Source organism: Pipistrellus kuhlii, unplaced genomic scaffold (genome assembly GCF_014108245.1).
Source record: "Pipistrellus kuhlii isolate mPipKuh1 unplaced genomic scaffold, mPipKuh1.p scaffold_m20_p_13, whole genome shotgun sequence".
Taxonomy (NCBI): Eukaryota; Metazoa; Chordata; class Mammalia; order Chiroptera; family Vespertilionidae; genus Pipistrellus; species Pipistrellus kuhlii.
In genome coordinates this window covers 13,545,684-13,566,760 of record NW_023425438.1, presented here as the reverse complement: position 1 = coordinate 13,566,760, position 21,077 = coordinate 13,545,684, and the positions used below count along the sequence as shown (strand labels likewise).

Genomic DNA, 21,077 nt, shown 5'->3' with positions numbered 1-21,077 from the left:
ATGCATGAATACAGCAAATGGGAACCCCAGAAGTAAGGATGGGGTGTCGGTCCTCCTTTGAAATGAGCATGGTCTGCTAAACGCTAACCCTGCCAACGGGAAGGTCAGAGTGGGAACCCGGCAGGTTTCCATGGTAACATTAACCTTGACGGCATCTGTAGGGGGTGACTCAGATCTCTAACACACCAGAAGGATAGCTTGTCGTTGCGTGATTTATGTATTTTTCTGGCTGGCCTTCAGCTTGCCTCTCATGATAGATTTTCTAAGGATTCAGGCGGGCCATTTGTCCTTAAGGTTCCCCTGGGCTGACTCCAGAATGCGCCATCAGGGACCCTCGGGCGTAACAAATTACGCCAGAGCCAGTGAGTATTATTATTATTTTTTTAAACTTGAACCTTAGATTCTCGAGCAACAGCTTCAGCAAATGAAAGCAACGTATCAGCTAAACCAAGAGAAGTTAGAGTACAACTTCCAGGTGCTGAAGAAGAGGGACGAAGAGAGCACCATGATTAAGTCCCAGCAGAAGAGGAAGATGAACCGGTGAGCTGTCCCACGCGCCCCCCTCCTGGGCCCGTCCATGCTGGGAAGAGGGCGGGCTTGAACGCTTCTCTTTTGTAGGAGTATCAACTGCAAAAGATAGAGCCGACTTTATTAAAGGAGATTTAAATATATATATATATATTTTTTATTGATTTTTTACAAAGAGGAAAGGAGAGGAATAGAGAGTTAGAAACATCGATGAGAGAGAATCATCGATCAGCTGCCTCTTGGACACCTCCTATTGGGGCTGTGCCTGCAATCCAGGTACATGCCCTTGACCGGAATCGAACCCGGGACCTTTCAGTCCACAGGCTGACGCTCTATCCACTGAGCCAAACCGGTTTCAGCTAAAGGAGATTTTTTTTTTTAAAGAAAAGATAATACATTCATCTGGTTCTGCTCTCCCTCACCTCCTCCTGGGAAAGTTCTCGGCAAAGAGTGAGCCGGGGACGCGGGGAAGTGGCAGGTCCCAGGGCGAAGCGGGAGGGATGAGGGAGGTGGAGGACTGATGGAGAGTCTGCACGGCGGGAGAAGGGAGCGTGGTGGGATGGGAGGGAGGAGGTGGGGAGGCTGAGCGTGGGTTTGAGCCACACGGCAGATCCATGAGCGACACCATCCCCAGCACCATCTCCGCTGGCCCTTCCCTCTCATGTCCCACTGACACCGTTTCCCTTCTCTCGGAAACCCTCCCGCCGGTCCTGCAGCTGCTCGGTGCCACACTGTCTTTTTTCTCTTCTTGCTTCCTTTCTCCCTTTTCCTTTCCTCACCGCTGGCCCCTCCACCCTCTTCCAACATTCACACTTTGGCCTGGGGCCCCAGCGTTGCACAGAAGCGTCCCCCTGTAGGCTGCCAATGCTGCCACTCCAGCCAAGCACCACGCTCTCCCTCAGGCCTGGTCCTGGCATTGTTCTCCTCTGGTTTGCACCATGTCAACGACATGCTCTTCTTTCTCATTGTCTTCCTAATTGTTTCCTTGGGTGGTTCTGCTTTTTCTTGCCTGATAGTTATTCCAGAAAGCATTTTACCCCCTTGCGCCAACCCCACCTTTTTATTTTTAATTTCAATGCCCTGAACATCAGTCTCACGGCTTTGAAGATCACTCCTTTATTACGACTGCCAAGTTCATATTCCTAATCCCAGCCTCACCTTCCCGTCCACTCCTTTCTTGCCGCCTTGTCAGACCCCCAGGATGCCACGGGGTTTATCTTTGTTTCACTGACTTCTGTAATCCGATGGCACAGAGAAACTCCTCTACTGAATAACGTTGAAAAACACTGGGATGGCTACTAAAATTTTTTTTTACACCTATATATGGAGAGTCTCCTAGAATGCTAAGTTAAGGAAATGAATTAGTCCAGTCCGTGTGGCTCAGTGGAGGCTGAATCAGGAGATCATGGTTCAGTTCCCAGTCAGGACACGTCCTTGGGTTTCAGGCTCCATTCCCAGCAGGGAGTGTGCAGGAGGCAGCCGATCAATGATTCTCTGTCATCATTTGATGTTTCTATCTCTTCCTCTCCCTTCCTCTCTGAAATCAATAAGAATATATATATTTTTAAAAAGAAAATGAGTTAGATACTTTTTTTAAAATTTTTATCAGAGATCAAGTTAACTCACTTTCACTGATTATGGAGGATGAAGATATGAATGATCAGTGCTTTTGTTTTAGAAACCTTCTGATTATTTCAGAACAGTGCGTCAGAAGGGAAACGTTATTTTTAGAATTTTCCAACTTCAACTATGTCAGCCTCCGAGCTCTCCGTTCCCGTGTAAATGGGGCACTGACATCAGACACCTCCCAGGAGTCTGAAGTCTGAAGCTGGTCCCGGCTCTCAGAGCTGCGCCCACCATGCATATTTCATGCGACAAGTTTCCATGCGCAGAGCTCCTGTGTGCAAGGAGGCGGGAGCTCCACTGGCCCGCTGCCCGTCCCTGCTGGAACCTGTGGCCACTCCCGCTCCCCGTCCCTGCAGGCCAGGGGCCCTCAGATGCCACCCCGAGGGGCGCCCCTGGCACTGGTGTGAGTCTCCTAGAGCGTCTCTCACACCGACCTGTAATTAATGTTTGTCTTGGTCTCCGACGGGATGGGCATCTCTCATTCATCTCTGTGCTGGAACAGACTGTTGGCACGGAAGAGACCTTTCGTGTTTGGTAAATGAATGAATGAGTTATTTGACCTGTTAACAGTACCAGCTCTTTGAAGACGGAGGACTCATCTATCGTAGGCTTGTGATGCGCAGTTTTCGTTTTTTCCTTCCTATCGGCCTTATTTCAGGAGGTCAGAGGTCGGGGTTTTAATAGTGAGGTTGGGGCCAGGAGGGACACGGACAAAGGGCGTGTTGAGGAAGATGCAGTCACGCTCTTGCATAGGAGGCGGCCTCTTGGTGGGTGTGGGCTTCTGGGCAGGTTATTTTATTTTTTAAAAAGTATATTTGATTTATTTTTCACAGAGAAGGGAGAGGGATAGAGAGTTAGAAACACTGATGAGAGAGAAACATCGATCAGCTGCCTCCTGCACACCCGATACTGGGGATGTGCCTGCAACCAAGGTATTAACCACCACCACCACCCCCCTCCCCCACCCCCCGCAACTGGAATCAAACCTGGGACCCCTCAGTCAACAGGCCGACGCTCTATCCACTGAGCCAAACCGGTTTCGGCTCTGGGTGGGTTTTACATGCATTTGAGTGCTGGCCGCTCCCATGACCCCTGCTGCCTTCCTTCCCTTGGTCACAGCTGGAGCTGCGCTGGGGACTGTGGGAGGGTTTCCTGCCCCCCCCCCCCCCCACGCCTGGTCCTGGGTTCACAGAGCCCAGCGAAGAAGATGCGAGGACCTTATGCCTCCTCCTCAGCAGCACTGACCGTTCGTTCCCTCTCCCCCCAGCCTGCACGATGTGCTGAACAACCTGCGATCCAAGTACGCCAAGCAGATCAAGCAGTTTCGGGAGGAGAACCAGTCGCTGACGGCAGACTACAAACGCCTGGTGAAACAGTTCAAGGAGCTGCAGAAAGCCATGAGGCACGCCGGGGCCTGGGGCCTCGAGCGGCAGCTGCGGGGGTCGGGTTGGTGGCGGCCGTGGTGTCACTAGACTTTGATGACATCAGCAGCTTTTTTTTTTTTTTTTTTTTTTTGAGCTGGGCCAGGGCGCCGAAGAGTCCTTTGTGCTATCTTCCTTGTTCCTCTACCTGCACGACACCTCCCTTTTCTTGAGGACTTCCTGGGATTGCTTTCAGTCTGTCATGGGTGAGGGTCAGTGGCTCAAGAGACGGGACCCGGCCCAGGGTTTTACCCCAGTTCTGTCTCAGGTCTTGCTCTCCTCCTAATTGAAGGGACCCTCGCCAGGCCCTGGGGTCGGCTGACCATGCTCAGTAATGCTCCTCCACAGGCATTTTGTTCTCATCGACGAGGAGAAGTTTCGGGAGTTTTGGGTGATGAACGAAGAGGAAGCGAAGGCCCTGATCAGCAGGGCCTTCGATGTGGACAGGATCATCCACACACAGCACCTGGGCCTGCCCTGGGCGGCCCCGGACTTCTGGTTCCTGAAGAACGTGGGGCCTCCGTTCCAGCAGCAGCAGCAGAAGTCCGTCACCCAGATCTTAGAGGAGGTGCTGATACAGACAGGTGAGGAGACCTGGTTCTTTTTCATAGGGAATGGCACTTATTTTATTTTTTGGTTAATCTTCACCCACAGATATGTTTTCCATTGATTTTTAGAGAAAATACTAAAGGGAAGGGGGGATGGAGGGAAAAGGGGAGGGGGAGAGAGAAAGAGAGAGAGAGAGAGGAAAAAAAACCCAAAACATTGCCCTAGTTGGATAGAGCATCAGCCTGTGGACTAAAGGGTCCTGGGTTCGATTCCGGTCAAGGGCATGGACCTTGGTTGCAGGCTCGATCCCCAGCCCTGGCCGGGGCATGTGCGAAGGCAACCAATGGACACACATGAGACACACGGATGGGTTGCCTCCTGCCTGTGCCGGAGCAGAGGTAAACGCCTCCGCAGTTTTGCTGGAGGTGGCGCTAGAGGGTGGTCCCATTGTGCGTTCCCGCCAGCCATTTCATACGTTGTCATTTCCAAATTCTCTTCAGATATCTTATCTCATTCTGCCTCTTGAACAACTAGTAAAACCTGGGTAGTACAATGGTTTTTGTTCCTATTTTGAGATGAAGAACAGATAGTCTAACACACTTAAAAGTATTCGGTTTCAGTGAAGAAACTGCTGTCAGCTACCGGTTCTTGCTGGTGACGTTCTGTGAGGCAGCCACTTGCCCGCCTGTAGGCTGGCTGCTTCCCACCTGCTGAGGGCGAGAAGCCAGTGGCAGGCTGCTGGATGGAGCTCTGAAATGCGAGGAAACTGGCTCGCACTGTCTGGAGCGCCCACTCCCTGGCCATGGCTGGGTTTTGAGTAAGATGTTTCCAGGTGGATGAAGTTTGGAAAAGTGGGCAATATAACCTGTCCACAAATGGCAGAATTCTCCCGATAGTCTCTTATTCCGGCCAGTTTTCCCCATATCAGCGGCTTTCTTCAGCTGAAGAGACTTGCCCGCGCCTTAAAGAGGCTTCTTAGGAGGTGAATTCTCTCGAGGGAAGACGTTTGAGTTTCTCAGCGTCAACCAGGCCAAGGAACGAACCCCTTTTCCTTCCCCTCTCGCTCTTCTCTCCACGCCCGTCTGCAGAAGAGGAGTGGTCGGAAGACACTGACCAAGAACTAGAGTCTTACCTGGACCTGCCCGGCCAGGTTTCAGCGAACACGACCAGAAAGATCCTGATGCTCCTGTGTGACGAGACGGTGAGGGGCCTGGGCAGAGGGGCTGCGGGGAGGGGGCGCGGGGGCTGTGCCGACTTCCTGCTGTCGCTTCCTGTGGGCTCTTCTGATGAGCCGGGCAGGGTCAGCTGTGGCTGGAGCAGGCGTGGATGGCCCTGGGGGTTATTGTTGGGGTTCCCTCACAGACAGGCGCGGATGGCCTGGGCAGTATTGCTGGGGGCCCTCACAGACAGGCTGTGCCTCGGAGCTGGCTCAGCTGGCAGGTGGCTCTCCCTTAGCGTGTCAGGCAGGCGTAGGCCAGGCTCCTGCTACTTAAATAAGATGCTCGTTCTGCAAGGGCATCTTGCAGTGTCACCTCCATGAACCCACTGCCAAGCACTGGCCACGCCCGCCCCGCCGCTCTCCGGGAGCCGCTGGGACGTGGCTGGCTCCGGGTGGTCCCGGCTGCCGGCCCAGCCTGAGAGCCGAACCGCTGGCTCAGCGGAGGGCTGCCTCCAGCTGGTTCAGCTGGAGGTGGGGTGGCTACCAAACCTGATGGGCGCTTCTTTGGTTTCAGTGTTGAGGTTATGGGAGAGATGGAGTGAAGTCAGCAGCCGCCCACCCCTGGGGGCAGCTGGGACCATTTTCTTTGGCCCCAAGGTTGGCTCCTGGCCCTGAGGCAGCTCCTGCTGAAGGAGGCTGCTGGCAGGGCCCCCCTCTCTGCCTGCTGCCCCCTCTCTGCCTGCTGCCCCCCCTCTGCCTGCTACCCCCTCTCTGCCTGCTGCCCCCCTCTGCCTGCTGCCCCCTCTCTGCCTGCTGACCCCCTCTTCCTGCTGCCCCCCCTCTGCCTGCTACCCCCTCTCTGCCTGCTGCCCCCCTCTGCCTGCTGCCCCCTCTCTGCCTGCTGCCCCCCTCTTCCTGCTGCCCCCTCTCTGCCTGCTGCCCCCTCTCTGCCTGCTGCCCTCTCTCTGCTGCCGTGCTCTGCAGCTCTGTGGGCACTAGCATGGGGTGAAGTGACATTGGAGGTGGGAATCTGAGACTGGGTCGGGTCAGGACTGCTATGGGCACCCTGGGGATTCACCCAGGGCCTTGTGGGTGAGGAGCCAGCGCCCTCCTGAGGCGGGGGCTGAGGCCGTGGTGAGGATTGCCTGGGTCCCTGGCACGGGCTCCAAGGTGTCCCTCGAAGGCCTTCCCGGGGGACCCGCCGCCTGGGCCCTCCCGGGGCCTCCGCGGCTCCGGGGCCTCCGCGGCTCCGGGGCCTCCGCGGCTCCGGGGCCTCCCCGGCTCCGGGGCCTCCCCGGCTCCGGGGCCTCCGCGGCTCCGGGGCCTCCGCGGCTCCGGGGCCTCCCCGGCTCCGGGGCCTCCCCGGCTCCGGGGCCTCCCCGGCTGGGCGCAGAGGCGGCTGCAGACCGGGCCTCCTCCCCAACGCCGTCTCTGAGCCGAGGTGCCGTGTCCGTCCCCAGGGCTTCCTCATCGAGAGCAAGCTGCTGAGCCTCCTCCAGCCCCTGGAGAAGAGCGAGTGCTACCTGCTGCGGCTGGACGCCGTCTTCTCCGTGAGTCCCCGGCGGGCGGGCGCCACGGGCGGGGCTCGCCGCCTGCTCCCCACATTGCCCCGCCCCCAGTCCACGCGGGTCTCCCGCTCCCTGGCTCACGTCCCTTCCTCCCTGTCCTTACCACGCAGCCAGCCGCCTCGGTCGCTGAGGTCTCGCCCGCCCCTGGCCTTTCCCCCGCGGCTCCTGGCTCCTCGCTCTCCTGGCCCAGCGCTCAGGCCGCAGAGTCCCCGCAGCCCTGAGCTCAGAGTGCGTCCGGCCCGTCAGCATCCCCGCGCCCACCAGGCCCGTGTGGAGCAGCCCTGGCCCGGAGCCTTGACTCCGTCCTGACGCCCTGTGCCCCGCCCACTGGGCCGCCCCGTGTGGACTGGCCTCTGCTCCGGCCACGCCAGGCGCCGGGGATGGGAGGGGAGCCAGGAGCCCCGGGGCTGCCTCGCCCGGCGGCAGGTGGCCTCCGGAAGTGGTGTTTGAGCGTCTTTCTGTTTCCCCCGCCCGCAGGCCCTTGGAGTCGAGAGCGAGGAAGACTTATACAAAATGGTGAATTTCTTCCTCAGATACCGAGCTCAGCACCTCTCCAGCCCGGTGAGGAGAGGGGCGGTGGAGAAGAGAGCATCTTACATTTCCCTGGAAGCTCTTTGGGGCACGGCTACCCCAGGGTGATGTTGTTAAAGCAGCAGCGAGGGTTTCAGGGCCGGGAGCTAAGTCGCCGTCCTTTATTAGTGTTGCCTTTTCTGTTTGCAAAGGGAAGCGTGGCTGGGATGAGAGGCTGGTCTCCCATGGAGGCCCTCCCTCAAAGCCAGGCCTCCCCTGTGAGAGCCAGGCCCATGTGACCAGCGATTGGTCCGCAGCACTTGCCTGCGACGCTGAGCCCATGTAGAATGCCCATCTGGATTGTAATGGACTCTTGAGTAAGTCATCATGATAAAGATGTAAGAGTTTAATTTAAAAAATTTAAAACTTGAATTTAAAAGGTCAAAGCGATGCATTTACACTAGAAAAGAAGTAGGAGAAAGAGTGGGAAAGAGGGTGTGGGGGGCGGGACCAGCCTAACGTGTGAGGATCCTGATAGGCTTCCCAAACAGGGCTGATGGTGTGGACAAAGGGCAGAAGTCAGAAGGAAGGAGACTCACTGTGCCCAATGCCAGGGCAGACGGTGGCCTCGAGCCGTTGCTGGCCTCTGCCGATGGGCAGTAGGCACCAAAGTGGGTTGCACAGCAGTGAGGTGCAAGGAAGGGAAAAAAAAATATATACTTGATTGTCTTAAAAAATTCTGTAGGGTAAAAATCACTATAAGTTAAGATCTTCATGACAGCTGCGGAAAAAAATACTTTCAACTCATGACAGTTAAGGGCAAATTTCCCTTAATATATAAAGAATTACCATAAACCAATAAGAAAAAGACCCAACTACTCAATGGAGCAGACAAGGGATCAGAACATTTCAACACCTCGTAGAAGAGGCGATACGGATAACTTTTAACCGTATAAAAAGATAGAATGGGGCTTTCTTATAACAAGAGAAATGCAAATTGAAACTGCTCAAAGATATTTTTACCCGTTGGGCTGGCAAAAATCTGCAGGTTTGAGAACCCCTAGCAATGGCGGAGGTGTGGGACACGGGCACATGCACACATTGCCAGTGGGAGTGTAAACTGTTGCAGCTTCCACGGAGGGCAATTTGGCAGTACGATGACAACACTGCATACACCTCACTTACCAGGCAGCCCTCTTTTAGGAGATTATATATGAGTGGCCAGATTATTATGATCTCTGAATGCATAATAATCTGGCCACTCAGTGTATATCCTGTATAATTAAAGGCTAATATGCAAATTGTTCCCTCGACCAGGAGTTTGACCAGCAGGCAGGCTGGGCAGCCACTCATGTCCCCTCCCCCTGGCCAGGCTGGCCATACCCCACCCATGCACAAATTCATGCACCTCAAATTCAGGCCTCTAAAAAATATATATATTTATAATAATCTGGCCACTCAGTGTGTATATATCTATATATCTATCTATATACACACACATACATATATACATGTATATATACATAAATATATATATATGTATACATACACACACACATATATACATACATACATTTGAAATACGTCTATTGTAGCTTATTCATTGCAACATCATTTGAAATGGCAGAGTATTGGAGACAACCTGAATTTCCATCATTTGGTGCTTCTACACAATGGATAATAGGTGGAGCATCTACACAATGGAATACTATGCAGCTGTCAAAAGGAACAAACAGTTCTTTGTGTAGTTATTCAATAAGATCACTAAGGTCTATTGTAGGGGTGTCGAACTCAATCAGAGAAGGGGCCAAAATCTAAAATCCAGCCTAAATCGCGGGCCGAATGGTTTACTGAACAGTCATAAACTGTCATTGTGATGGAAACGCAGTGGAGTGCAGTGATGACAGCGCAGTGCGGGCCACATTGCAAGGCCTGGCGGGACGGATTTGGCCCGAGGGCCTTGTGTTTGACACATGTGGTCTATTGGTATGTGAAAAAGGCAGTGCAGAATTATGTCTGCTGGATAGTATCATTTATGTACATGGGATGGAAAGTATGTGCCTGTATGAACATAGTATGTCTTTGAAAGGATATATAAGAAACTGACTACATGGTTTGTCTGTAGGAAATAAACAGAATGAACTGAGAAACAGGAGCTGGAAGAATTTTGAATTTTTTGAGATTTAAAAATTAAAATAGAATTTATTTTGTCTTATGATCCAGAAGGAGGTATATATCATGCAAGCTTTCTGATATCAATAAAAGAAGCCCCTGTGCACCCTGATTTAGAAACAGAGCCTTATCATCCTTTTGAAGCCCCCACGCCCCCTCTTTCCCACTCTTTCTCCTTCTTCTTTTCTAGTGTAAGTGCATCCCTTTGATCTTTTCTGTAACTTGTATGAAATTCTCTGTTTCTTTTTTTTCTCTTCACGTCTATCTTTATAAACTCATGCTTGTATAGTTTCCCCTGGCACCCTGCTCCAGATCATCCCCCAGAATCTGTCACCCCTACAGGAGGGAGACAGCCCAGGGCCAGCACTGCAGCCAGCAGAGCCGCCAGCCCACAAGGGAGAAGAGGAGGAGGAGGAAGAAGAGGAGGAAGAGGAGGAGAAAAAGGAGAAGGAAGAGGAGATGGAGAAGGAGAAGGAGGAGGAAGAGGAGGAGGAGGAAAGTCGTGAGGAAGAGGAGGCAGAAAGCATTGTGGGAGAGGAGGAGGCCTCCACTTCTCCCAGGCTCATCCACCCCAACGACGTCCTTAAGATTCTGGAGGCCTTTGTCAAGGGCCTGAAGAAGCCCAGGTGGGCTGCGGGGCGGCGGTCTTGCCTGACGGGGGGAGCTGGGTGGGAGGAGAGGCCGAGCAGATGCCGGGGAGTGCAGAAGAGGCTGCAGAGCAAGAACGTGGGGGAGTGAGGAAAGGGAGGTCCACAGGGTGGGCTGGAGGAGTCGGTGGGCATTATGATGGAAGAGCCAGGGCACTGACTTGGCTTCACTCATCATCCACTCATTCGTTGGAGTCTGCTCTGTGTAGGCCCCGTGATCAGAACGATTGTCAGCGCATTTGCAGGGTGTCTGTCACCTTGCTCAGAGGAGGCCCTGGCCAACTCCATTTGGCCTGTCAGAGAGGGCGTCAGGAGAGGCTGGCCCTGGAACTGGGTTTTCTCGGCTGGATAGGGTGGAGGAAAGGGCATTTCAGGATGTCACAGCCCGGGGAAAGGCCTGGTGGCGTCAAGGATCATAGCAGGGAGGTACGGAGTGTCAGGGTCTGGCGAGTGGGCTGATGGGTGGGAGAGCCAGGGCAGATCTCGGAAAGCCTGCCAACTGTGCGCCCAAGATCTTGGTCTTCACCCTTTAGTGGTCAGAGCTAGAAACAAACCCTAAGGATGGGACTTGCATCTTGGAGAGATCATTTTGGCGACAGGGAGGGGGCGATGTTGGCTACAAGGAGAGCGATGGGCAGCTGGGAGGTGCTGTCCTGGACCTAGAGTGGATGGAGAGGCGATGGCAGCATTTGAGAGCTGTTTTGGAGGCATCAGTGAGAGAAACAGGCATAGACGTGAGCTTAAAGCCAGTGAGGTAAACTGATGGCGAGGAAGAGGGTGGATAAACTCCAGGGATGCCCCCACAGGTGGCCAGGCACCAGGAATCAGGGGCAGTGATGACAAGCGAGTGTCCTTTCTGCGTCTCCCATAACCCGATTAGCTTGAGTCAGCAGCCGCCAGCCTTTCGGCCCTCACCAGGGGCCCGCCGGTTGGCGTGTATCACTGACTGGGAAGGTGACGGTGGAAAGCCAGTGAGTCTGCGAGGGACAGGCACTGTGCCTGGAGTGCCTGGGGGCTCAGGGGGTGCCTGCGGGACCCGGTGGCAGCAGTGCCCTTCCCCTTCAGGGACTTCCGGGCACCGGTGAAGCTGAAGGCCAGGCGAGATAACTCCAAGGACGCCGACTACTGGGAGGCCCTGGCCATGGTTATCCCGCCCTCCAAGCAGAACCTCTGGGATGGTCTGTACGCAGCCCTGGAGAAATACCAGTGAGTGTGCGCGCGTCCTGGCCCGGGAGGAGGGGGCTGGCAGGTGGTGGGGAAGGATCCCTGTCCACGAACTCCTGGAGGGGCGCTGCCTTGGGCAACTCCTGCCGGGGGCTGGGCGGCCGCTCCGGGGACTGGCTCTCTGGCCCTGCTCCCCCTGTTCTGTCCCCGCCAGCCTGGCTCTCTGGGGCAGGAGGGCCGCTCTGGTGGCTGTGGCCTCCGGGGTCCTCTGCCTCCTCGAGCGGAGCGGAGACAGAGATCCTTGGCCCAGGACGGAGGAGGCCTTGGGCGTCTCACGGATTGTTCTGTCCAAAGCCTGGTCCTGATGCAGAGGGCGGAGCTGCTGCTGGAGTGCGACCTGGTGGAGCAGCAGAACTCGGAGCTGGAGGCGCTGCTGGAGAAGTACCTGGACTCCAAGGTGGGCGGGGCCCTGGGGCGGGAGCAGGGGGATTGGGGGGTGGGTGGGGAGGGGGGAGGGGAGTGTGCCCTGGGGCTGGTATTAGGACGTGAGGCTCCCCCTCCGGCACTGAGGTAAGGCTAGGCAAGCTTTGAGACGCTGGTCGTCAGGTGCCATGACGCCCTGGTTTGGGCGCCAGCCGCTCCTCGGACGCTCTCAGGAGCAGTACAGGGCCCTGAGGTGCCAGCACCCTGAGCCCTTCCAGGTGAGGCTCCTTCTTTGGTCCTCACCACCGCCGTGGGAAGAGGGGGCAGAACGCTTCTCCCCGTTTCCCCCGAAAAAGGAGACTGGCGACTTCTCAGAGCAGGGGCTTGCCCGGCTCTGCAGCCCCGGTCCTCCGGCCTGGCACGCGCCATGGGCAGAGGGGGCTCCAGCTGGGACAGATGCCCCCGGCCCCCATGTGTGCCCAGTCCCGCCAGAGTCCACAAGGCCTGACGAGGGGGGATCTCACTGTCTCTGCTCCCTTTGGTTCTGACGCAGTTCGCTGCTGGCTCTGATTGGGGGTGGGGTGTCCTTCACATGGTGCTGAGGTCATGGGCCCCCGAGTCTGACACTGGGCTGAGCATAGTCCCCATAGTCCCCCTCAGCTGTGGGGGGGAGAGGTGCCAGGATTAAGACATTAGGGGACCATGTGGTCCCCCCCCTTCCACTGATGCTATTGTGCGTAAGAGGATGGGGGAGGGGGGAGACCAGGGCTAGATTGGGGACGGGGTGGCAGGCGGGGAGGGGAGGGAATTTAAGAGGCTGGACCAGCGTGGAAGGTTAAGAACATCCCCCGAAGTGAGTAGCCGGAGCAGAAGCCCAGCAAGATGACCCGGAACTTGGCTCCTGAAGGAAGGCAGCTGGGGGCTTTCCTGGACATCAGAAGCATTCGGGGAGGGAGGGCATGCAGAGATTCAGAGGCCCGTGGGAGAGCCCAGAGGCCATGCAGGGACCCCCCGGGAAAACGGGGTGACCTCCACGCCCTCTCTTCCAGATAAACTCGGAACTGCAAGTTCCTCCGACGCAGGTGCTGCGGATCCCCAGGAAACCCAGCAAGACCTGAGCGGGTGCGGGTGCCGGAGGGCGCTGCAGGGCGCACCCCGCCTTTCCCAGAGCCGCCATTCAAGGCGGCAGGAGTGGCCTGTATCCTCTAGTCATGATTAAAGTCTTTAAAGCGTTGTGGCTGGGTCTCTTTAAAGGGGTCAGGGCCTGTGTCCTGCCGGCACTTTGTCCCCAGCCTCAGTGTGGCGGGAAGCAGGCACGTGGCTGGGAGATGCAGCCCGGTCGGGGGTCCGGGCTCCCTTGTCGTTTGTGGGGGAGGGGGGGCAGCTGCTGTCCATCCCTGGGAGCTGGAGCTTTGGGGCAGCTTGTAGGGTCCTCAGCTTTCACTCTGTCCTTGGGCCTGCAGGACCCTTTGGTTGAGCTGTTGGGGCCCCGGGGTGCCCCCGGGCTGTGGTGTGAGGCTCCTTCCGTGGGCAGCCTGGGCCGTGGCCCTGAGCCTTAGGCCTGCCTTGAACCCTGGGCCACGAGGCCACCCAAAGGAAAAGCAGAGGGACCAGCTGGTACGGAGTTCGCCAACCTCAGAGTGCCCACCGACCCTGCGCCCCACTCCCATCCCCCCACTTGACCAGACGCGTCAGCTCCGTGTTTGGTTTCTTTTATTAAGAGAAAAATCACCACTCAGGAAAGACAGCCGGTGAAACCCAGCTCACGCAGGCAGGGCAGCACCTCAGGTACAGAGGCGGAGCCGCTGGAGGGCTTGGAGGGCCGCTGGGCAGGGCGGGGGGGCACTAGCCTGGCAGAGGAGGCCCTGGGCATGGATAAAACCTCACAGCTGGGCAAGGGGGAGGGAGAAAACAGCTGCCCCGGCAGGAGGAGCCACGTGGAAGGGGAGCCACGTAGAGGAGAGCCAAGTGGGAGAAAGCCACGTGGAGGGGAGGGTACACGTGGAGGGGAAGGGCCACGTGGAGGGGAAAGCACGTGGAGGGAAGGGCCATGTGGAGGGGAAAGCACGTGGAGGGGAGGGGCCACGTGGAGGGGAAAGCACGTGGAGGGGAGAGGCCACGTGGAGGGGAAAGCACGTGGAGGGGAGGGGCCACGTGGAGGGGAAAGCACGTGGAGGGGAGGGGCCACGTGGAGGGGAAAGCATGTGGAGGGGAGGGGGCACGTGGAGGGGACAGCACATGGAGGGGAGGGGCCACGTGGAAGAGGAACCTCAGGAGTGCACGGGTGCGGAGCAGGATAGAGACCGGTGGTGCCACTGCCCTCACAGGCTATGGGGGGTGGGAGGGGCGGGGTTGATGCTTTTTGCTCATTCATGTTTTTAGACAGCCCTGGGCACTGGCCCATGGCATGATTCTCGGTCAATTTCATGAAAGCTTTAGTCCTTGACTGGAAGGCCTGGGGGAGGCTTTGGGGTAGCTTCCTCTGGATCCAGGGCTTGAAGAAGGGGGGGGGTGCCTCAGCAAGGTGGGGCAGGCCCCCCACCCACAGGCAGGGGCCAGAGGGCAGGACCCCGCGAGCAGCAGGCTTGGGGAGGGAGGACGTGAGGGGGCTCCCGGGCTCCGGGGCCTGGAGGGTGGACAGGGGCTCCGGAGGCTCCCAGGGAGTCTGGGAGGTCCAGGCCAGGGGAGGGGCAAGCGCACAGGCCCGGGAGGGGCGCAGGGGAGGCCGCGGGGGCCTCACGCCCCCAGGAGCTTCTTGACCATGTAGCCGGGGAGGCTGTAGAGGAAGAGGCCCAGCATGAGCAGCGCCAGCAGCGCCAGCACGATCTTGATGATGAGCCACTTGTAGCGCGTGCAGATGAGGTACTTGATGGACTTGAGGGGGTTGAGGAACCAGACGAAGGCGGTGTCGGGCCGGCTGGGGGAGGGGAGGGGGGGGGAGCGCGGTCAGGCAGGGCCTCTCCCAGGGTACCCATCCCTTCGGTCCTTCTGGACCCAGGAGACCCTGCCATGGCCCCGCAAGGCGTGAGCGCTGGAGACTGGGCCGCAGCCGTGGCTAAGCACCGGGTTTGCTGCTCACATTCCCGCGGGCAGGACCCTCCGGCGTCCCCACCCCCTCCCGAGGCCTAGCTGGCATTTCCAGCCTCCACCTGACACCAGCAGCGGCCATGGCCACTCACTACCCAAAGGGGCAGCCGCAGCCCCACAGGCAGTCCTGGTCTTAGGGAGCTCCTCTACTCAGCAGGTCACTGTACAGGGTCCCCATGTCCTCCCTCAGTGAGACCGGTGTTTCTCGACCTCTCCCCTTTCCTGAGGATCATAAGCTTCTGTCCGGGGTCCGAGGAGCCCCAGTGGGGTGCACGCCACCCTCACCGCCTGCCCACTCCGGGGCGTGGCGGCTGCTCTACCTTCCAAGTGTCTTCCTAGCCAAGAAGCGCTCATTAAGCTTCACAGTCTGTTGTTTGTGTTACAAAGCAAGAGGCTTTACAGAATGTCAGGATATGAAATTAAAGTGTTGAAAGTGCTTTTCATACTCCTGCCTGCCGGTGCCCGGGGGACTCGGCTGGGGTGGAGAGGACGATGCAGGACACCTGGTTTCCAGTCCCAGCTGGGAGGGGCAAGTTAGCGCCTCTTTGAGCCTCAGCTTCCTCACTTGCAGATGGGTCAGCAGTGGCGCCTACGCCAGGGTCAGTGGAAGGGGAAGTGAGGCAGTGGTGGATATCGGCTACTAAGATGCTGGCCTTGGATCGAGCTACTTACCGCCCTGCAGCCGGACCACGGCTGGGGGCGGCAGCTGGGGGTGCAGGAACTACGCAGGACTCCTTCCCCTCCCCCGCCCCTATCGGCCTCTTTCTGCCAAAGCAGCAGGGTTAGCGGCGAAGTTTGAGGAATGCTGGGTTGGCTACTTGGAAACCTAGTCTTACCTCCGCCCTAATTTGCTAGGGTATGTTGGGTGAGTTGTCTCACCTCTGAGGCCTGATACCTAAACATGTAAAACAGTTATTTCCAGTTCTGAGAGCCTGCGGAGGCGTTTGAAAGTTCCTGTGTGTGTGTGTGTGTGCAATTGTGTGTGTATAACTGTGTGTTCCATGTGAGTGCTGTGTGTGCTCCCCATGCTGTCAGCTCCTGAGCCCAGGTCCAGAGGAAGGGGGAGGAGTACCAGACCCAGAGGATGCCGGTCAGGCCCCCAGGACCTTCTTGGCCAGGTAGCCGGGCACAGAGTATAGGAAGAGGGCGAGGAGGAGCAGCAGCAGCGCGAGCAGCAGCAGCTTGAGCAGCAGCCAGCGGTACGTGTGCCACAGGAAGTAGCGGGCAGACTTGAGGGGGTTCAAGAACCAGACGAAGCTCGTGTCGGGCCGGCTGGAGCAGCAGGAGGAGCAGAGGGAGCACCGAGAAAGGACGCACAGGGTGAAGGCTTGAGCGACGGGGGGAGGGGGGGCCCCCGCTGGGCTGAGGAGTTCCCAGGAAGGAAGGGGGGAAAGGGGAGAGGTGCCTGCAGAGTTGGGGGCAAGAAGACCCACAGGTTCTGGCCCTTCTTTCCGGGTTCAGTGCCTCAGGGACCAGCGTGGCTGGGGCTCCAGGAGGGCGGGCGGGCGGGCACTCACTTGGGCTTCTCTAGAGGGTCAGGCTCGTTGCGGGCAAGGCCCACTGGGTTCTTTTCCGCCTCCTCCGCCGTCAGGAGATGCAGCTCGGCCTCCACTTTGCCCTGCAGAGAGGAGGGGAGCTGTCCCAGGGCCTGGGCCAGGCGCCGGGCCCTCGGCACCAGCTCAGCCCTGCCCGCCGCCGAGGGGGGGGGGTGGTGCCCACCGTGAGCTCGAACTCGTCGTTCTCATTGCGGGCCAGGAGGGGCCACCAGCCTTTGACACGCTTCTGCTTGAAGATGGAGACCAGGGGCACGTCCACCTCGCCCGTGGCCATCTCCATGGTGCACTGCTTGGCCGTCTTGGCGCCCCGGGGGAACCGGTTCAGGTCCAGCTCGATGGCCCCTGTGGCAGCGACCTCAGCGTCAGCTCTGAGGGACGGACTGATGGGAAGGACCGTGTGTGTCCCCTCCCCCCCCCCCCCCCCCCGCCAGGGTGGGTGGGTTCTCCCTGCCCCTCCCCTCCCCCGCCCTCTGTCCTGGGTCCCGTCCTCCAGCCCCGCCCAGCCCTGCACCCAGGAAGTCGTCGGCGGAGAAGTGGTCAGCGTCCCAGATCTGCAGGGTGAGCCGTGCGGGGATCTTGTACTCGGTCTCGTCCCAGGAGAACATGGACTCCTTCTTGGAGATGACGATCTTCTCCTCGGCAGCCAGGTAGTCGAAGGGGAAGAGGTAGCGCCAGTTGAAGTTGCCCTCGCCCGTCAGCGAGTGGTAGTGGACGTCTGTGTCCTGCTTGTCCTCCTGCTGGCCCTTCAGCCACCTGCAGGGAGCCACCTGCTCAGTCCTGCGGCCGCCCCGTCCCGCCCAAGCTCCCCCTCCACTCAGCCCCTCCCACCCTCTGTCCTGGCCCTCCTCTCCCCCCACCCCAGGAAGGGGCTCACTCTGTCCAGCCCCCCGGCCAGGGCCTTCACCTACCCCCGCACAAAAATGTCGCTGGACTTCTCCCCAGTGAAGAAGTCGTCGTCCTCCAGCACCACCTCATCCGTGTTCCACACGATGACCCGCAGCTCGTACCTGGGCGGGAGAGGGGATTAGCAGTCGGTGTGTGTGTTGTATGTGGGGGGAGGGTACCCCAGGATCTCAGGGGTCTGGAGCCGAGCAGACAGAAGTCCAGGGGACTTGGGCTAAGCACCGGGCCTGCACAGTCGGAGCTGGGAGAGTCGAGGGGAAGGAGAGAGGTGGATCCCCAGGTGTGGGAGGGCCAGCCAGTCACACAGAGGCTGTGAGGAGAGCCCCAGGGGAAGCCAGTCTGGCTGGACCACGGGGACCCCAGCACACTGGGCAGGGAGGGGGCTCAGAGCAGGACCGGCTGCTGGGGGCGGTTCAGAGAGTCAGGAGCAAGGTCTTGGTCTCCAGGGTGGGAAGCTCCATTCCAGTCTCACAGAAATGTACACTTAAGTCCGGCAGCCAGCAGTGGATGCCCTGGAACTCAGTCTCCTTGATGTCCTTGTCCCCAGAGAGAATTCTCCCTTTGCAGTGTAATTGTCATGATAAATGGGGTACTTACATTTCAACTTTCAGGAGTGAGGTTGAGTCACCCACTAACGATTGATTGGAACGTGGTTCTTGGAGTTATGCCCGGGACTGACTGCAAGTCCCCGTGACACCATAGAGTGGGGTGTCCCCTAGTGGTAGGTCCTGGAACAGCACACTCATGGCTGCTGAGGGGGAGGCTATTTCGAGCAGAATTGTCTGCATAATTTGCCCGCCCAGAGCAAAATGGAAATACGAGGCTCCTTGTTCAAAAATCAAGAATCTCAAGATGATCGGGGTTGAAGCAAGGGGAGGTGAGGGTGGGGCGTCTCTGAGCATGAGCCACTGTGCAGATTCATCCGCCCACGAAGCTGGGCCCGGTTCCAGGCCCTGAGGGCATCTCAGCTGCAAGGGACTAGATCCTGCCTCTGTCCATTCGGGAAACTGAGGACCAGGAGGCAAGGGGACGTGGCCAGGGTCAGCAGGGGCCTTGGCCCTGGCCCAGTGCTCTTTCCATGAGACCCTCTTCCTGCTTCTCTGGGCACTCACGCCTGCTCGTCTCCTTGGCTGGCACTTCAGCTAAAACCGGCCGAGCTTACTGACAGCCTGGTGTGGGGCTGCCGAGAGCAGAGCAGGCTCTCGGTGGTCCGTGGCTTGTGTCGTGTGTGTGGGAGCCCACACTTGGGTGAGAGTCCATGAGTGGGTACTAATGTGTGCTCATGGCCGAGGGCAGGCCTCACCACCCTCCAGATGAGTTGGTGTGTTCCCACCACAAGGCCACGTGGGGGATGCCGACTGCCCCAGTGATCTGGGCTGTGGAGGGCGTGGCGAGGGCTGGAGACAGGGAAGGGTGGTGCTGGGCCCCAGCCGCTCACTTCTTGGGCTTCCGGGGGGAGATGTCCAGCGGCGTCCCGGGGGCCGATATGTCCATGGGGAACATGTCCACCCACAGCTCCAGGCGGCCCTGAGGAAGAGGGGCGTGCCAGGTCTCCCCGAGACTCCTCCTCTGCTCTCTGTCCCCCCCACCCCCCCATCTTTGTTCTGTCAGCACCCATTTCATCAGTTTCCATCCTTGGATGCCAGAAGTTCCTCTGACGTCATCAATAGCCAATCACAGCTTCTGAGGGAGACCCCCCCTCCCCAGGTATCCACCACAGCTGATGTGGCGCTCGCTCAAGGCAAGGATGTGCCACCGGAGCTGCCGCGAAGGGCCGGGGTGGGGAGCTGCCGCAGGCTTTGGGAATGCAGCCAATAGCCTTAGGGGCCCAGGCTGGGATTCCCGGATGCCAAACACCAGAGGACCTCGGGGGCGTCACCTGCTCGATTCCCGGCTTGTCAGGGTTGAGCAGCGGCCGTGTCTCCACGTGCTCCGGCACCAGACGGCAGCCCACGCGGGGGATGTCCTCCCAGTGCCGCAGGGCGCACAGTGCCACGTGCTCATCCGTGGGCCCCTTGTGACCTGTGGACGCCAGCAGGGCAGCTGCACACCGGGCTCAGCAGAGCAGGATCTGTGCTGGGCTAGGGACCTGGGCACAAAGAGGCCCCGAACCAGCCCTGGTCCACACATCCCCATGGTACTGCTGGGGAGACGAGGCCCAGAGGGAGAAGCAGCTTGTCCGAGCTCTCAGCTGTCCCACGGGGCCCAGAGAGCTCTGCGCCCTTGGTCCTCTCTGCCTGGGGGACACGACCAGAGACTCCGAGGGAAGTGTGACGTCAGGGAGGGCAAGAACCCACTTCCTGTCCCAGCATCCTGAAGGCAGTCAGCACGGGGTCCCCGCACAGTCTGCCGGATTCTCTGGGAAGGGCCACGTGGGGGAAGGAGTGGGGAGCGTGCAGGGCTTGGAGCCACGTGACCTTGGACAAGTCACTGCTTTGGGCCTCAGGTGCCGCCTCTGTTGAATGAGGAGACCCTCCCAGCCCAGGAAGCTGAGGAGGAGAGAGAAGGCAAGAAGCAGGCAAGCACTGTGTCACGTGGGGAGACCGGGCAGAAGTGGGCAGACAGGAATGGGACTCGGGGCCCCCAGGTTCCATGGAGGGAAGTTTGGGTCCCTCCTCAGCTCCCCCTCTCCCCCCGTGGCTGCACCCAGCACCCATTACCGTTCTCATCCTCCATCTCGGAGGGCCCGGTGAAGACGCGGTTGGACACCTTCACCCTCCCGGGGGGCCCGAAGTGGGGGCCGTCCACCTTGCCCTCCTTGCACAGGCGGGTCAGGATCTGGCTGGGCTTCATGGGGTCCCGCCAGATGTTGTAGCCGTGTCTGTGGGAGGACACGCAGGCTCGGCGGGGCTCAGGCGGGCTGGGCTGGCCCCGGGGGGCAGCTGGTCATGGCCAGTTCTCTTAGAGTTGTCTGTTGCCCTAGAGCACATGTGTCAAACACAAGGCCCGCGGGCCATATCTGTCCCACCAGGCCTTGCAATGTGGCCCGCACCGCGCTGTCATCACTGCACTCAGCTGCGTTTCCATCACAATGACAGTTTATGACTGTTCAGTAAACCATTCGGCCCGAGATTTAGGCTGGATTTTAGATTTTGGCCCCTTCTCTGAGTTCGACACCCCTACCCTAGAGGGTCCTGCCCTGGGTTCCAGGCTCAGCTGAGGTGCTGGGGCGGCTGGAGGAGGATCCCTCCTGGCCTGGGCTCTGGCCCCAGGTGCCCAGTGTCCCCAGTGTCTCCCTCCACGGGGCCCGCTTCTCTGAACCCTCCAAGACTCCCGTGAGGACAGTGATAACCAGAGAGGCTAAGAGAGGTAACCAGGGTCACACAGCCTGTCACTGGCAGACTCCAGCCAGGTCCCCAGCAAAGGGCACAGCACCGCCTCTCTCTACCCTCCTCACCTGCCCTGCCTCCTCGGTCCCGGAACCCCCTGACGGCTCTCTCCTTGTCTTAGACTCTGTGCCCAGAGCCTTCAGGGGTTCAGGCCTGGCCTGGGACAGAACCTGTCCTGTGTCCAGCTCCCCCAACCACCTGCTCTGGAGCTTGTGCTGAGCGTCCCGGTAGAGCAGGTGTGCCGCCCGCCCCACCTACATGGAGTAGGTCTGGGCGATGCCGCAGGTGGCGCGGTGCTTGCTGTAGAAGCGGTTCTCCAGGTCGATCTTGGTTTCCCCGATGAGGTCGTCGGTGCCGACCAGGTCCCAGTCGTACACGGACACCGTCAGCATGGACTCCATGGGGAAGGACGCCTCGATGTCGAAGGACCTGGCG

At 58.7% G+C, this 21,077-nt stretch overlaps 2 protein-coding genes across 8 annotated transcripts in view; one reads left to right on the top strand and one right to left on the bottom strand.

The window, feature by feature from the left end:
• The window catches only part of DRC1 (dynein regulatory complex subunit 1), a 29,976-nt gene extending 17,053 nt beyond the window's left edge, over positions 1 to 12,923 (top strand). Inside the window, exons 8-17 of the mRNA XM_045580616.1 lie at positions 401 to 540; positions 3,422 to 3,556; positions 3,924 to 4,159; positions 5,213 to 5,325; positions 6,744 to 6,833; positions 7,329 to 7,412; positions 9,876 to 10,159; positions 11,246 to 11,386; positions 11,699 to 11,801; positions 12,817 to 12,923. Of these exons, the coding sequence (XP_045436572.1) occupies positions 401 to 540; positions 3,422 to 3,556; positions 3,924 to 4,159; positions 5,213 to 5,325; positions 6,744 to 6,833; positions 7,329 to 7,412; positions 9,876 to 10,159; positions 11,246 to 11,386; positions 11,699 to 11,801; positions 12,817 to 12,885 (1,395 nt within the window). The 3' untranslated portion in view covers positions 12,886 to 12,923. The remainder of the gene's footprint in view (positions 1 to 400; positions 541 to 3,421; positions 3,557 to 3,923; positions 4,160 to 5,212; positions 5,326 to 6,743; positions 6,834 to 7,328; positions 7,413 to 9,875; positions 10,160 to 11,245; positions 11,387 to 11,698; positions 11,802 to 12,816) is intronic.
• A 1,143-nt stretch (positions 12,924 to 14,066) lies between these two features.
• OTOF (otoferlin) overlaps positions 14,067 to 21,077 on the bottom strand; it is a 71,893-nt gene continuing 64,882 nt past the window's right edge. For 4 of the 7 annotated variants that reach the window (XM_036434989.2, XM_045580615.1, XM_045580614.1 and 1 more), the window contains 10 exons: positions 20,901 to 21,071; positions 19,974 to 20,134; positions 19,193 to 19,335; positions 18,752 to 18,840; positions 17,319 to 17,417; positions 16,922 to 17,163; positions 16,574 to 16,752; positions 16,372 to 16,472; positions 15,927 to 16,126; positions 14,551 to 14,684 (listed from right to left, as the gene is read on the bottom strand). In XM_036434989.2, the coding sequence (XP_036290882.1) occupies positions 15,946 to 16,126; positions 16,372 to 16,472; positions 16,574 to 16,752; positions 16,922 to 17,163; positions 17,319 to 17,417; positions 18,752 to 18,840; positions 19,193 to 19,335; positions 19,974 to 20,134; positions 20,901 to 21,071 (1,366 nt within the window). In that variant the 3' untranslated portion in view covers positions 14,551 to 14,684; positions 15,927 to 15,945. Of the gene's footprint in view, positions 14,685 to 15,926; positions 16,127 to 16,371; positions 16,473 to 16,573; positions 16,753 to 16,921; positions 17,164 to 17,318; positions 17,418 to 18,751; positions 18,841 to 19,192; positions 19,336 to 19,973; positions 20,135 to 20,900; positions 21,072 to 21,077 lie in introns of all 7 variants that reach the window. The other 3 variants (XM_045580613.1, XM_036434992.2, XM_036434991.2) reach the window with 1 other exon arrangement.